At 48.1% G+C, this 16,038-nt stretch overlaps 1 protein-coding gene across 4 annotated transcripts in view; it reads right to left on the bottom strand.

Annotated features, from left to right (window-relative positions):
- ZZEF1 (zinc finger ZZ-type and EF-hand domain containing 1) overlaps positions 1-16,038 on the bottom strand; it is a 103,732-nt gene that overhangs the window by 18,283 nt on the left and 69,411 nt on the right. For all 4 annotated transcript variants that reach the window (XR_013445915.1, XM_036078417.2, XM_036078416.2 and 1 more), the window contains 10 exons: positions 15,736-15,874; positions 14,181-14,346; positions 12,749-13,011; positions 11,693-11,853; positions 9,476-9,629; positions 8,019-8,158; positions 7,426-7,703; positions 6,160-6,334; positions 5,502-5,634; positions 61-254 (listed from right to left, as the gene is read on the bottom strand). Coding sequence is in view for 3 of the 4 variants with exons in the window: in XM_036078417.2 (XP_035934310.1) it covers positions 61-254; positions 5,502-5,634; positions 6,160-6,334; positions 7,426-7,703; positions 8,019-8,158; positions 9,476-9,629; positions 11,693-11,853; positions 12,749-13,011; positions 14,181-14,346; positions 15,736-15,874 (1,803 nt within the window). In the remaining variant the exon portion in view is untranslated. The remainder of the gene's footprint in view (positions 1-60; positions 255-5,501; positions 5,635-6,159; positions 6,335-7,425; positions 7,704-8,018; positions 8,159-9,475; positions 9,630-11,692; positions 11,854-12,748; positions 13,012-14,180; positions 14,347-15,735; positions 15,875-16,038) is intronic.

The following is a 16,038-nucleotide window of genomic DNA, read 5'->3' on the forward strand; positions in this document are numbered from 1 at the left end:
ATGCCCTGTAGATGTTGCATCACAGTGATTCACGAGCAAATGGAAAAAGGTCACAGTTACCTTTAGTGTCTTATATAGTCCTTTGAGGGCCAGGGACAGGACCCAGGTTGCTTCCACCGCCTCGGGACAGTGGCTCTCCACGCTGGCTTGCAGAAGGTGACTGGCGATAAAGGCAAAGTGCTGGGAGTACTGGCTCAGCTGGGCCTGAGAGTTGCTGCACTCCTGTCCTTTCTGGACCAGCTGGTAGTCCTTCACTGGAGGGTGAGGTCAGGCAGGAAGACAAAGGCATGAAAGCAGTTAATGCTTCCTGCAGCTAAGTCTCTTCCCCAGTAATGCGCCTTACCGAAGCAAGAACTGCAGACCCCAAAACACAGATCACTCTGGCTTCAAACTTAGCCATTACATCTAAGGCTGGCTGGCAGGTGAGCACAGAAATGGCACTGGGCCACCCATCCAACAAGCAACTGAGAGAGACAATTTACATTCCTACTACTGTGCACCAACAGGTTGTCTCCAAGTGCTACAGGAACTTCTTACATATAACATGCAGGTAGAACTTCCACTCCCAAACAAAACTAAGATGGACTGGATTGACTCTCCTATCTTAAACAACCAGAACATTGAAAAAGTACATGAAACAATGGTTTGCAGACAGGAGGCAACAAGCAGTATAGGACTATGATCCCCGATAGAAGGGACCTAAACCAGAGGAGCCCTCCAACAGCCTGGCTTTCTGGAGACAATTTCTAGGCTGCAGAGGAGGGACTAGAAATCTAAGCAGAGTCCTGAAGTCAATGAACTGATGAGAAAGAGGTGAGTTCAGGGAAGTCAAGGCAGCTAGAATTTACGGGGCAGAATATCACAAAGAAGGGAGAGGCAAAGACAGACAGGGTATGGGGGACCTCTCTAGACAGCCACAAGAGCTTCCTTGCGTCTTTGGCTGAGTGTGAGCTGCACAAATGTGTGGTGGGAAACCACCTAGTTCTAGGAAAGAACTACCAAAAAGCAGTTGGACGAACAATTCTTGGAGCTCACACAGACCTGGGAATGTTCTGTCTTCCCCCCACCCAGCATCCTAGCGGATACTAGTGGAAGTATCCTGGTGGAGGGGGTGGGGGTGGAGGTGGGGGGGACAACTATTTGAAGACATAATAGTTGAAATTTTTCTGAATTTGATAGAAACTGTAAATCCACAGATCCAGGAGCTCAATAAACCCCCAAGAAGCAGAAACAAAGAAAATCATGTCAAGGCACATCCTATTCAAAATGCTAAAAACCAGTGACTAAGAAAAAAATCTTAAAAGCAGCCAGAGGAAAAAAAAGACACATTTGAAGAGTAACAGAAAATGACAGCAAACTTTGCGGCCGAAACTATGTAAGCCAGAAGAAAATGGATCAAAAACTTCAAAGTATTCCAAGAAAAAACTCTTGGCCTAGATTTTTGTATGCGGCAAACTCATCTTTCAAAGATAAAGTCAAAATAAATATTTTTTTGGTTTGGTAGGACACACCAAAACAAAAACTCTGTGGCAGCAGACCTGCAATGCAAGAAATGTTAAGGGAAGTTTTTCAGGCCAAAGAGAGATGATACCAGATTGATACTTGAACTTACACAAAGAAATGAAGAGTACCAGAAATGGTAAACATGTAAGTAAATAAAAAGATATTGTTTTCTCATTTTAAAACCTTTCTTAAAATATCCTTTTATTTATTTATTTTTTTTATTTTATTAAACAAGAAATTTTTTTTAAAGATTTATTTATTTATTTGAGAGAGAGCATGTGTGCGCACGAACAAGCAGGGGAGAGTCTTTTTTTTTTTTTTTAAGATTTTATTTATTTATTTGACAGAGAGATAGAGAGAGAGCACAAGTAGGCAAAGTGGCAGGCAGAGGGAGAGGGAGAAGCAGGCTCTCCGCTGAGCAGGGAGCCGGACGTGGGGCTCGATCCCAGGATCCCAGGATCATGACCTGAGCCGAAGGCAGACGCTTAACCGACTGAGCCACCCAGGTGCCCCAGCAGGGGAGAGTTGTAAGTAGACTCTGTGCTGAGTGCAGAGCCCAGTGCAGGGCTCGATCCCATGATCCTGAGATCATGACCTAAGCCAAAACTAAGAGTCAGATGCTTAACCAACTGCGCCACCCAAGTGCCCCAAAATATCTGACTTTTTAAAGCAAAAATAAATAATGTATCATTCTGAGGTTTATAACATGTAGAAGTAAAATGTGTGATGATAATAGCACAAGGATGGGGGGATAGAAATATAAAATCTATGTTTCCTCACTGTATGTTAAGTGGTAGAATATTATTTGAAGGTAGACTACAATGAGTTAAAGGTGAATATTATAAACCCTAAAGCAACCACTAAAAAATTATCTGAAGGTAAACTATGGTAAATCCTTGAGCAACCACTGAAAAAATTAAGAAATACAGTTAAAAACCAATAGTGGAAATAAATGGAGTCATTAAAAAAAAAAAAAAAACAGGGGAAGTAGAAGAAAAGGAAAACCAAACAAGTGAGGCAAATAAAAAACAATCAAGAACTTAGTACATTGAAACTCAATCATCTTGATAACTGCATTAAGTGTAAATAGTCTAAACATCTCAATGAAAATGCAGAGATTGTCAGACTGGATTAAAAAAGAAAATTCCACTACGTGCTATCTACAAGAAATCCACTTTAAATGTAAAGACACAGGCAAGTTAAAGTGAGAGCATACAGGGGCACCTGGGTGGCTCAGTCAGTTAAGTGTCTGCCTTCAGCTCAGGTCACGATCCCAGGGTTCTGGGATCGAGCCCCGCATCGGGCTCCCTGCTCGGCGGAGAGTCTGCTTCTCCCTCTGCTGTTCCCCCTGCTTGTGCACTCACTCTCGCTCTCTCTCTCTCTGACACACAAATAATATCTTTAAAAAGAAAAGTGAGTGTACACCCCACGCAAATGTTAGTAATAAAACAAAAGCTAGAGAGGCTACATAAACACTAAAGTCAATTTTGGAACAAGGAATATTATCAGAGATTAAAACGGACATTTTGTACTGAACTGAGAAATAGACAATTACGGTTAGAGACCACAACACTCCTCTCTCAGTAATCATCAGGACAGACAGAAAATCAGTAAGAGTAGGGAAGACTTAAAAAAACACTACCAACTGACTTGACTTAAATGACACCTACAGCCAACAACCTAGTATATGAATCTCTTTAAGTGCACATGGAACCTTACTCAAACAGATCAAATTCTGAACCACAGACAAGTTTCAATAATCTTAATAGGACTAAAATAATCCAAAGTATGTTCTCTGACCCCAAGGGAATTAAACTTGAAATCAGTAATAGAAAGATGTCTGGAATAGCCTCCAAGTATTTGTAAATTAAACAATAAACTCTTAAATAATCCACAAAACAAAGAAAAAATGTTAAGATAAATGGAAAATATTCTGACCTGAGTGAAAATGATAAGATAAATGCTATCAAAAATTATGGATGCAGGGGTGCCTGAGAGGCACAGACGGCTGAGCATCCGACTCTTAATTTTGGCTCAGGTCATGGTCTTGGGATTGTGAGATCAAGCCCCGCGTCTGGCCCGCACTCAGTGTGGAGCTGCTTCAGACTCTCTCTCTCCTTTTCCCTCTGCCCATCACCCCCCCTCCACGATCTCTCTCTCTTTAAAATAATAAATAAATCTTTTTAAAAATTATGGATGCAGCTAATGCCATCCCTAGAGGGAAATTCATAGCATTACAATGTTTCTATCAACAAAGAAGAAAAATTTCAAATCAGTGATTTAGACTTCCACCCTAAGAAATTAGAGAAAGAAAAAACAGCAAATGAAATGCAAAGCAAGAAGAAATAGGAAATTAATAATGACAAAGACAGGGGCACCTGGGTGGCTCAGTCGTTAAGCTTCTGCCTTCGGCTCAGGTCATGATCCCAGGGTCCTGGGATCGAGTCCCACATCAGGCTCCCTGCTCTGCAGGAAGCCTGCTTCTCCCTCTCCCACTCCCCCTTCTTGTGTTCCTGCTCTCGGTTATCTCACTCTGTCAAATAAATAAATAAAATCTTTAAAAAAAAAAAAATAATGACAAAGACAGAAATCAGTGAAGCAGAGAACAGAGAAATAATAGCGAAAAAAATCAGTGAAAACAAAAGTTGTTCTTTGAAAAGATCAAATACATGGATCAGGGGCGCCTGGGTGGCTTAGCTGGTTAAGTGTCTGCCTTCGGCTCAGGTCACGATCCTGGAGCCCTGGGATCGAGCCCCAAATCGGGCTCCCTGCGCAGCAGGAAACCTGCTTCTCCAACTCCCTCTGCCCCTCACTCGTGCTCTCTCTGTCACTCTATCTCAAATAAATAAAAAAAAAAAATCTTTAAAAAAATACATTTGATCAATCTCTGGTGAGACACTCTAGGAAACAAACAAGAGAAGACACAAAGTACCAAATTCAGGAATGAGAGAAAGCAGCTGCTACTCCATGCCAGATGAAGAGAAATTAGAGATCTCAATTTATTCCCTAAATAAAGGGAGACATATACAGTGCTCATGGGTCATGTTAAGATGTCACTTCTCCCCAGATATACAGATTCAATGGCTCCTTGATAGAAACTGACAAGCTGATTCTAAAATTTATACAGAAAGGCAAAGGAACTAGACTAACCAAAACAATGCTGCCAAAAGAATAACAAAGTTGGAGAACCTGATTTGGAGACTTAGCATAAATCTATAATGGTGAAGAGAATGTGGTCTTCGAGTAAGGACAAATACATAGATTAATGGACTATAACAGAACTCGTAAACAGACACACACACATGTGGGTCAACGAATCTCCAACAAAGGTGTCAGGATAATTCAATGGAGAACTAGTCTGTTCAACAAATGGTCCTGAAACAACTGGATGTTAATGTGCAAAAAAGAAGAAAGACAAAAAAGGAAAAAGAACAAGAACCTTGACCGCTACCTCACACCACACACAAGAGTAGCACAGAGGGTGCCCAGCACTGAAGCTGAGTGAGACAGCAGATTATTTCAGAAGCAGAACTGGGCACATATGGTTACATACTCCAGGCTGTTTCGGGGCTGGCAAATTAAGTCAAAGGTCACTTATGATATACTTTCACTGTTCTACTGATCAAGCAAAACTGTCACCACAATTACTCAAAAGACATTTTGCACTCCTGTGGCTGTCTGACTCCACTGTATATTTAAATTACCCATTAGAAGACAAATCACCAGCCAATGACAACATTAAATATTCAGACCCTCAATGTGTCCCCCCAGAACCCTGGAGTCACATATACAAAATGACAGCACAGCTAAGATCTTCCAATTTACCCTTATTCAACCACATCACTTCAGAGATGAGGAAAAAGCAGCTCAGGGAGTTATAATTTGCTTTTTAAAATATCACATGCAGGGGCAAGAACCAGGGTATTTTCATTTATTTCAGGGTACGCAGAGATTTGACAGCTTCCCTCCATTCTTAGAAAAATAATTAGGCTTGGGACCTGTTTTCCTTTTCCGGGTTTTGACATCGACGATCACAGCCCTGTTCTTCTCCGTGAAGTGCTTCAAGATGATTACATTATGTGGCTCATTGGCGTTATCCATATACACACAGCGGGTCCCCACGCAGAGGACCTAGAACGTGACAGAGACCAAGAAGGCAAGTCAGGAGCACACAGACACAGGAACGGACCCTTCAGCAGACACAAGTCCAGTCCTCTCTGCTTGTGCCCCGGACTTCAACAGGTGCGCAAGGACGGGCACTCCTGAGTCGAGGGCCCGGTGCAGAGGTGGTTTACATGCTTGCTGGATGAAGCCATGTTTCATAGTCCTCTTTGTCCCAACCAATTGTGAGACATGAAGATTAGAAATGAGATCAAGATGAATGCCAGCTGAGAAACAACTGTACTCTGAAGTTCTGTGTGATTTAATAACTTAGTGACTTACTAGTCAAACAACTGGCTAATAAAAATGAATCAAATAGCTAAACTGTTAAAAACGCAGTTGAACAAACCATCCCATAATCTTGAAAATATACCAATACTGTAAATGCAAATTATGCAAATGAAGGGGAAAAACCTCCCAAAGCTATATGCTACAGAGCCCCTGCTGTGTGTGATGAGGACGGGAAGGTGTGGCCTGACCTTCAAAGTGAGGTACCTGTGGGAAGCCGACCAGCACGAGCAGGGTGAAGATGTTGGTGTGCTTCAGCTGGAAAGGCAGCTGCTTGACACAGTGGTCTGTGAAGGTGGCGATGACATCTCGCCACAGTGGGGCACCGCTGAGTGACCGCAGGATCTCCGCCATGGAGCACGCCCAGTCCAAGCCCACCCGGCTGGAAGGCAAGAGCTCCATTAGGCGGCAGGGCTGCACACTAACTCGGCAGAGCTTGCTCTCTACACTCCAAGGCACACGCAGCCGCGCCCAAGGGCCACTCACCCACTAGTTTAAAAACTATCAGAATGAAGCCTCTGTTACCTCTACACTCAGTATACAGTTAGGTTTTTAAAAACATCTCTATAAAGAGTCACACACGCGTGTGCACTTGTGCATCCTCGCATTTACACACAGAAAAAAACTTGGAAGGAAATGTATTAAAACAGCACCATGTGCATTAAGATGGTGCAGCCGGGGTGGGGGGTGGGGGCGCCTGGGTGGCTCGGTCGGTTGAGCATCCGACTCCTGATTTTGCCTCAGGTCATGATCCTGGGGTTGTGGGATTGAGCCCCACCATCAGGCTGCACGCTCAGCGCGGAGTGTGCTTGTCCCTCTCCCATCCCCCATTTACACACTCTCGCTCTCTCTCAAATAAATAAAATCTTAAAAAAAAAGATGATGCAGCTAGGGTGATTTTTTTCTCCATTTTTGTTTTCCAAATTTGGTATCCTGATTATGTTACTTTATAACAAAAATAGACTTATTTTCTTCAATCCTAAAGCCTACGCTTATTGCTGCCAGGAAAAAAAAAAACACCACATATATATCATCAGAAAGTTCAATCAGCAGATAGCACCCAGACCGCACAGCTGTTTTAATGTGGGTTTTCTTTTTTTTGTTGTTTTTTAACTTTTTTTTTTAAATTTATTTATTTGACAGAGAGAGACACAGCGAGAGAGAGAGCACAAGCAGGGGGAGTGGGAGAGGGAGAAGCAGGCTTCCCACTGAGCAGGGAGCCTGATGCGGGGCTCAATCCCAGGACCCTGGGATCATGACCTGAGCCGAACGCAGACGCTCAATGACTGAGCCACCCAGGTGCCCCAAATGTGGGTTTTAAGTACAATTTTAATGTCAGTTGACACCTTTTCTAGTAAAATGAATTCTATTCTCACAAGAGACGCTCAGACAACAGCACACTGAAATCAATCACCAGCCAGACCAGGGACTTAAGGAAATGAACACCAAGGTGGGACAGAGTGTGGGGGCTACCTGTCCAGACACACAGCTCCCAGGCTGAAGAGCAGGTGGGTGGTCTTCCAGCCATCGGGCACAATGGAACTGTCTCCTGATGCAAACAAGGTGTGCTTGGCGGAGAGGACCTTCACCACCGCAGCATCCACCTCTGCTGGTAAAAGGCGGGTGATTAACTGGCCGAGAAGACCCAGTGTGAGGTGGTAGGTCTCGTTCAGGTGGCCTGCGTTGGAGATGACAACCTGAAACATGAGTGGGAGGACGTGCTCCAGGTGCATCACGGGCACTGTGGGGTCCTGCCAAGAGAGGGAGAAATGCCTGTTCAACACGGGATCCACGTAGCCACACCAACTCAATGCTGCGTCCGTTCACGTCTTAGTTACAACTGGCCAGCGCCGAAGGGCCCGTGCAGTGTCCTTCATCAACAGCTACGCCCAGTCAGACATCCTCAGGCATCATCCTCTGACCCTACTTCTAACTGATTATGCTTCTCTCAGGGACACACGTGACTATGAACAGGTGGTTTCAGTAGACGGATTTCCAAAAAAACACATTTTTCCATATATACCACCACCCCTCTTCCAAAAAAGAAAACGCCATTTGTCTCTTACCAACTTTAAGGGAGGTAACATGGCTGCTAGTAATCCCAAAATCCTCTTCTGGGAACACTCAGCAAACACCTGCTCAGGGCTGGGAGTAACCCGTTTTTCCTCGGTGGGCTCCTGAGACAACACGACTATATTTTCAGCATCTGAGATGTAAAACATCACGCTTTCAGATTTCGCCAGCTTCTACGCACGTACAAATAGGCAAGTAAAGTGTCGCATGGTCCCCGTGCTGCCAGAGGACACACCTGGGACGTTGCTGAACCCATCCTGCTCAAGGAGGCCTACCCTGACCACCCGAGGTAAACGCAGAGCACCCCCTCTGCACTCACCCATCCCCTGACCCTGCTCTTTGGTGCTCAGGCCACCTTCACCCTTTAACATAGCCAATCATTGATATTTATTATTTCTACCCCCTTCCAGGTGTTCGGTTATCACAAGCGCCTAGAACTAGAGCATAGCAGGTGCTCAGTGAGCACTCGAGGATGGAACGAACTACATGTGGACCAGGACGCCGGTGCTGATGCAGACCAGAGTGGACAGGGACTGACTAGGGGTACCAGACTATTGTCCGGAAGGTAGGATTACGTGCAGTGCACAGATGGCCATCAGCCTCTTCTGAGAGCTGGCCGCACACACGGGGCAGGACGCCAGGTGCTCAGCCCTGCCTCCATCACGGAGCAGGCAGCTGGGACAGACGCTGCCTCCCCGGGCTGCCCCAACGAGGAGGCTCTTCAGCCCATAGCACCTCCATCTTCAAGCCCGTCAATCTCCTTGACACACAGCTCTGAGCGTGCCGCTGCTATCCCCAGACAGGCAGCTCAGGGCCTCCACGGCAGAGCGACACAGCACCCCCAGGGCTCTGTCCCTGCGTGCCTGCCAACGGGACTCTCCCCTGCGTTCGCCTGTGGGTTTCCTACTCTGGGGTCTTTGCTCATGCTGTTCTTTCTGTCCAGAAAGCCCTTCCCCAGAGCAGATCCTAGCGCAGCTAAGGTCCCTCGCAGCCCAACCTTTACAAGACTTTCTGCGGATACAGTCTGTTCCGGTTAGAGACACTCGTCGCCACCAGCATCCACCCACCCCTCTGTGGACAGCGCCGCATCCCCCCTCAGACTGCAGTGACCTGGACCTTGGTCTACACCCCCCCAGAATGCAAGCTCCGTGAGGGCAGGAGCCCTGTGTCTGTCTGTCTGACCTGGTCCCTGTCGCGCCCCCACCATCTAGCTCGGTGCTGGGCACACAGAAGGCGCTCAGGAAATTAGGGAAGAACGAGGCAGGAAAGCAGGCAGAGTGAAGGAAAGGTGACTTTCAAAGTGTGATCACTACCATCTGATACAAAACTGAGAAACCATGAGCCCTCGGCTGCTAACCAACTTCAAGTTATGTGCAACAGATAGCTCAGGGATTGGTCTGTGTGTGCTTTAAGATAAAAGAGATCAAGGTAATGACCAAAGAGTCTCTACCTGGATGCCCTGTAGGTGTGCTACCATCTGCAGGTGAGTCTGAAATTTGAGTCTGGCACGAAGGACCCTTCAGAGCTGATGCACCTTCTTCATCTGCCTTACTTCTCTGCTTGCTGTCTAAAGGTCCGACTTCCTTAGGACCATCTGTCTTGCCCTGAAAACAAAATGTAAAGGAATTAAGGTTTCTTCTAACAAAAGTTGGCTCATTAATGCTGTGATATAATTTTTAAAATCATTAGCCAGTCTTTACAGACTAAAATACTTTTGAATTCCCCAAGAAAATGTCCCTCATTCCTGTGACAAATCTATGCTCTAATTAAGACAGTACTCACTGCATCCCATCTCCCAAACATCTCCCAAATGCCCCTGTGTCAGAGCCCGCAGTCTCATAAGCCATGGCCCCACTACAAACCTCTAATATGTTCTATTTAGCCTTTAGAAGCCACGTACAGAAAGTTCTTCTCTTGGGAAGAAGAAAAAAAGGTGTGGAATTCTTTCTAGCACAATGAGCTGGCTTATACCTTTGAGAAATTTTATTTTGGCAAGGAGCCTTGCTAAGGGGGCTCTCGCTGGAGTGGGGGGGCTTTCCTGGGCTCAAGAGTCAGGCAGTACGCTGCCCAGATTGGCAGGATGACAGCGCCTGGCCTGCACTTCCTTAGGGCTTTTTCCTTGGGCCAGGGAACGCCTCTAAGATGAGCCCAAAACCTCCTTCTGCAACAAAAATTAAGGAAGCGCTCAAAGAAAAAGGAGTATCAGAAGGACACCGAAGCCAGGTGGGAGGAGCTTCCACTGGCCAAACAATGGACAATTTCAGCATCAAAATACACACTGAAAAGTAGTAGATTTTAAAGATTTTACTTTTAAGTAAGCTCTATGCCGACATAGAGCTTGTGAGCTCGAACTCACAACCCCGAGATCAAGAGTCACACGCTCTACAGACTGAGCCAGCCAGGAGCCCCGAAAAGCAATCAATTTTAATCCATGGAATAAAACAAATTCACCCAGGTCACTCTGGTACGAACTGATGGTAAGTGGACACACAGGGAGCAGAGTGCTCACGGGTGCGGAGACGCTAGGAGCTCAGAGGAAGACACAACTGTTCCAGGCTCAGGGGTGAAGACTGCCCCTGCTGACAATGTCCTCTCTGCCCAGCACCATCTGTGGGTGGCTCAAGTGCCGCCCGGACGAGGGGTTTTGTGGTCAGAAATGTTGGCGCCCCGGAGACCAGGCTGAAGCTGACGTGGTCTGTCTGGTGCTGCCTCTCTGGCTGAGTGAAGCTGACAGAATCCTCAAGTTTTCACCAGCCATCTTTGCTTTTGCCTCGCTCTAAAGGGCAATGGGGTCTCGGTGAGTACAACCACCAAACGGGGGATCCCTGAACTAGTGAATGTGACAGAGACGGAGGTCAGAAACACCCACCGCTCCCCAGGCCAAGTCAGGGGCGCTCACAGCACCTGAGACCTCAAGCTCCGGAGGCAGCATCGCAGAAGCTACGCTGTGCTCTCCCACAAAACTAACTTTAAGACTTCGGTCACAGGCTACCCCCAGATCCAGGAGGCTTCCCTCCTACTTACACAGGAGCGTGCAAACTACCGTGTCTGTTCGGTAAACAGAAAGCACTGAGGATTACCGTCGGCTCACTATGAGAATAGCTTCGTGGCGCCTGGGTGGCTCAGTCCGTTAAGCATATGGCTCTAGGTTTTGGCTCAGGTCATGATCTCAGGGTCGTGAGATCGAGCCTCACGTCAGGCTCTGCGCTGGGCGCGGAGTCTGCCTGAGGTTCCGTCTCCCCCTCCCTCTGATCCCCACCCCCACGGCGCGCGCTCTCTCTAAAAAATAAAAGCTTCGCATACACAGTGTTCGCCACGGGCCAGGAACGAATCTCCTTAGGTACACGGTCCTCCTTCCTTGCAATCCCACCAGAAGGCAGGTAACAGGAACAGTTAACACTGATATGGAAGGTACTACGGACACTGTCTTAAGCACTTTACACACATCAGCTGCTGCGTAATGTGTGTAAATCCTCAGAACAGCCTACGAACGGGTATTAGTATTCTCACCCCATTTCACAGATGGGAAAGTGAAGTGAACAGATGGTGGCAATGTGCCCGGGGCCCGACAGAGCAGGGGCTCGAACCCAGGATCTGCCCTGCCCCCACCTGCAAACGGCTCCCCGTGTCGACCTGAGAGTCTGCCTACTAATGCACTGTGACGTACCCTGCAGTGCACAGAAGGGCCCGCGTGGGATGGGTCCTCAGCACCCCGGACGGCTCTCTCCTCCTCTGGCGTGCGGGCGGGCACAGCGACCGAAGGGACCCGACTGTCTGGACCAGATTCACCATCTGGCAGTACACCAAGAAGAGCTAGAGCTTTCAGACCTACATAGGGAGCAAATAAGAGAACGGTTAAAAATTTTAGAATGAGGTCATTTCCTGCACATGCCATAAATCACTACGGAAGGAGATGGCTGGGTTCTCCACAAACCAAGCCGAAGCTCACTCAGTATGATCCTCCTTGGCTATTCACATCTACTTGGCCCCTGACGTCAGGCACCAAAAGTCTGAGTAGTGAGGAATGCCTGCCTGCACTTTATTAGCACAGAAGACAGAGACACAAGAGGACGGTCTACTTAGAAAATCATAAACATGACAATTCCACTGTAGCCCCACGCAACTAGATGTCTACGTCCCCGCTGGCAAGCTCGGGAACACTGGTACTGCCCACGCGCTGCCCAACACAGGCCTGAGGTCCCCACCATATCCTAGAACAGGGAGTCCCGTAATCTGAGCGGGATTCAAACACCTCCAAAGTGTAACATGCACGTTACATTCCCCTCAGTGCCCCTCAGTCAAGTCAAAGTCGTTGAGGTATTTTGTTAGTCAAACGACTTCAATTACAAACAGCTCTCATCTAGAACGCAGTTACCTGGAATAGATCTGCACTCCAGGTTAAAAACAACATTCCTTTGGCAAGCTAAGACTGGTAGGCTCAAATACTAAGTACTTCTTCCACAGACATTAAGAGTTTTAATTATTACTTTTTTCTTTTTTTACATCTTCATGTGAATATCATAGAGAAACTGAATGTATTTTGATGCCACAATTTTTCTCAGATGCACGTGGGAACCTGGAATTAGCTCCAAAGCAGGGTGAGCGCCTGTCGTGGAAAGTGGGTCAGGCTGCCTCTCACCAAGCGTGGTATTTCACTCCTGCAAAGGCCTTTCCCGCACAAGCAGCTGAGAGTCGGCTTGGTTCCGTGCACGGGGACGAGTACCTTTTCCCTGGTGAGCCTTCATCAGACAGTCCCCGACGAGCTGCATGCACTGGCCCCGCAGGGTGCTGGCACTGCCCCGGTCCCGGGGACCCAGCTTCTCCCCATCCACATCCTCCGCGCTGGCCAGGTGGGCACTGTAGAGAGCCAGGGCGGCAAACAGCAGCCAGGCGTAGTTGTGGATGTAAGGCTGGATGAGCCTCTGCCGGTCGCTGATCCGGATGGTCACCATCGGATGGGCCGTGACGCTGTGGGTGGGCAAGTGGCTGCAAAGGCAAGACATGATTATGGCCGACTTTGTGAGGGCTCAAAAAGAACAGGACCTCAGGGGCGTGTGCGTGGCCTCCACTGGGCGCGGTGACCTCTAAGGCTGTGGTAACTGAAAATTTAAAGACAGGTATGAGCCCTATCCCCAGAGAAATGAACCAACACAAACACTGTGCACACCATTTCAGGATTTCACACCCCCCACCCCTGCCCAGGCAAAACACTGCCCGTGGAAAGGGGAAGAAGAGTTCCTTATTGTGAAATTTTCCGAGTGTGATAATATCATTTTGGTAATGTCAGAAAATGCTCATAATTTTTTTTTTAAAGATTTTATTTATCAGTCAGAGAGAGAGAGAGAACACAAGCAGGGGGAGCGGCAGGCAGAGGAAGAAGCAGGCTCCCCGCTGAGCAATGAGCCTGATGCGGGACTCGATCCCAGAACCCTGGGATCATGACCTGAGCCAAAGGTAGGCGCTTAACCGACTGAGCCACCCAGGCATCCCCCTTTTTTTTTTTAATTCGATGCTCTCCCATGCTAAAAGCTTTATTATTATTATTTTAAGATTTTATTTATTTATTTGAGAGAGAGAGACTCAGCGAGAGAGGGAACACAAGCAGGGGGAGTGGGAGAAGGAGAAGCAGGCTTCCCGTGGAGCAGGGAGCCCGATGTGGGGCTCAATCCCAGGATCCTGGGACCATGACCTGAGCCGAAGGCAGACGCTTAACAACTGAGCCACCCAGGTGCCCCAATGCTCCTAATTTTTAGAGATGAATGTGAAGTATGTATGAGGGAAATGATCTAAGGTCTATGATTTGATTTAAAATACTTTAACAAAGAAAAAAAGAAAAGAATAAGCTAAGCACACAGAACAAACTCTTCCCAGCTTTTGAATCTAGGTAATGGCTATATGGGGATTCTGTGTACTAGTCTCTTTACTTGTGGGTATGTTTGAAATCTGTTATAGTAAAAAGGCTTTTAACACACACACACACACACACACACACACACACACACACACACACAGCAGAGGAATACACAAAGAAAGCGTTCCGTGGCCAGAAGTGATCAGACACACACACACACACACACACACACACACACACACACACACACAGCAGAGGAATACACAAAGAAAGCGTTCCGTGGCCAGAAGTGATCAGAACATACCCATAGGAGTATTTCTTTGCCGCATAGCACCCATAGCAGAGATCGAAGTCATCACACACATTGCAATTCATCCTCCGGCCGATGATCAAGCCCTGGCAGTGGTCACAGGTGAACTCCATGCTGACCATCTCGTGGTCATCTCCATGGCCCTCGGGCTTCACCCCACCTGGGGAAAGAATACTAGCATGAGCGGGATCGGGCAAAGGGCTCTCAGAAGTGCTAGCTTCCCAACACAAACCAATTCAGAAGCAGGGCTCTGCCAAGTTACTGCTCAGGACGTCAGGCCACGGGCATCTTCTGGAGTCCAGGGTGTTCTGCCCAGTGGCTCCGAGCAATTCAACAGTACTCTCGGCACAGAACTTCTTAGCCGTGGTACCACGCACCGACCCCCTTCCCAGTGCCACACAGAGTCTGATGGAATCTACTACCAATCCCCATCATCACCACCATCTGGCAGAAACAAAGTCCACGTGCCCATCCGTGAGCTGTCTCCCATGTGACCCCTCCTCTGACAGACATTAAGCATCTGCTGTGTATCCCTGTTAATAAGCACTGAGGAGTGACCAGGTTTTTGCTCCCACTTTTTCATTCCAGAATCACAGAGGAAAACAGACTCCACAACCTCAAACCCAATGAGTGAGAAAGTGTTTGTCGGGTGTGGTCCCAGCCCGGTGGGGCTCCGCACCCCACCACAGACCCTGCTGACCACTCCTCGCACCTGGCCCACTTCTGCCCCTGCTGCCGAGAGCCTGGTCACTGCTGTGAGCGACTCCCTGCAGGAAACCCCTGGAAGGCCGGAGCCACCTTCCCCCAGCAGAGCTCCAGGGATGTCAAAACCCCACTGTCCACAGACTCCTTCAGTGTCATGGCTGACTGCCCCAGGGTTCAGGTGTGGGCCCTCCCTGTCTGAGCCCATCACTCAGCCGGAAAGACACCTGAGTGCGCTGACCCAGACACCGCAGAGGCTCACGCCTCTGTCCCTGACTGGCTCTGCGTCAGACGGTGATGCGCTGCCTTCACAGCACCCAGCTCTGACTTTCTTCTGAGACCAATTCACCTCCTCGCAAGCCTTCCCTGCAACAGCGATCGTTACCACTTCTGAACTTTCCTAGAATACTCTGTATCAGCATGCACACCCCTGTGCTGGGGTGCTGCCATGACTGGGACATGCGCACAGAGCACCCAGCTGCTCACAGCTGTCAGCCGCACCTCAGCACCTACACATAAAGAATAGTCAAGAATTTGGGATGTCTGCTTGTGTGTATCTGACTCCTTGTAAACTCTGCACACCATCCTGAGTGGCACTAAGGATTCGGAGAGAACAGCATCTTCTGGACACTCAGCTGAGGGTACACTCAGCGGTCCCGTGCGTTTATCGAGTACCCACACCAGCAGGATGGGAGACAGAAGCATGTCAGAACAGCCCTGGAACCTGTCGTTCGGAATCTGCCACGGGTCAGAGAACACCACGGGGCAGTGCTTCCATCCCGCACACAGGACTTCAACGACAAGGTCACAGGAAACGGAACAAGGGTCCCTTGGGGGCGGCACGCACCCAGGAAGCAAGTCTTGCAGAGATCCATGTCGCTGCACTGCAGACACCGGTAGCGGTGCCAGGGCGCAATCTCGTCACACCCATCACAAGAGATGTCCACGTTTAACAGGTCACAGTAGCGAGCAATAAACATGTGCATCTGTAAGGTGAAAAACACACAATTAGCCAGCAGACCTTCTGACGTGGCCACGACTCAGCTATCACCTCACCCGCGCGGCGCCAGGTGCCAGGGTGAGAAGGTGCAAGAGCCTGGCGTCTACTTGGGAACCCCTCGAGTGAACGCACAGTGTGACAGCAGGTCTG

Source organism: Halichoerus grypus, chromosome 2, assembly GCF_964656455.1.
Source record: "Halichoerus grypus chromosome 2, mHalGry1.hap1.1, whole genome shotgun sequence".
Lineage (NCBI taxonomy): Eukaryota > Metazoa > Chordata > Mammalia > Carnivora > Phocidae > Halichoerus > Halichoerus grypus.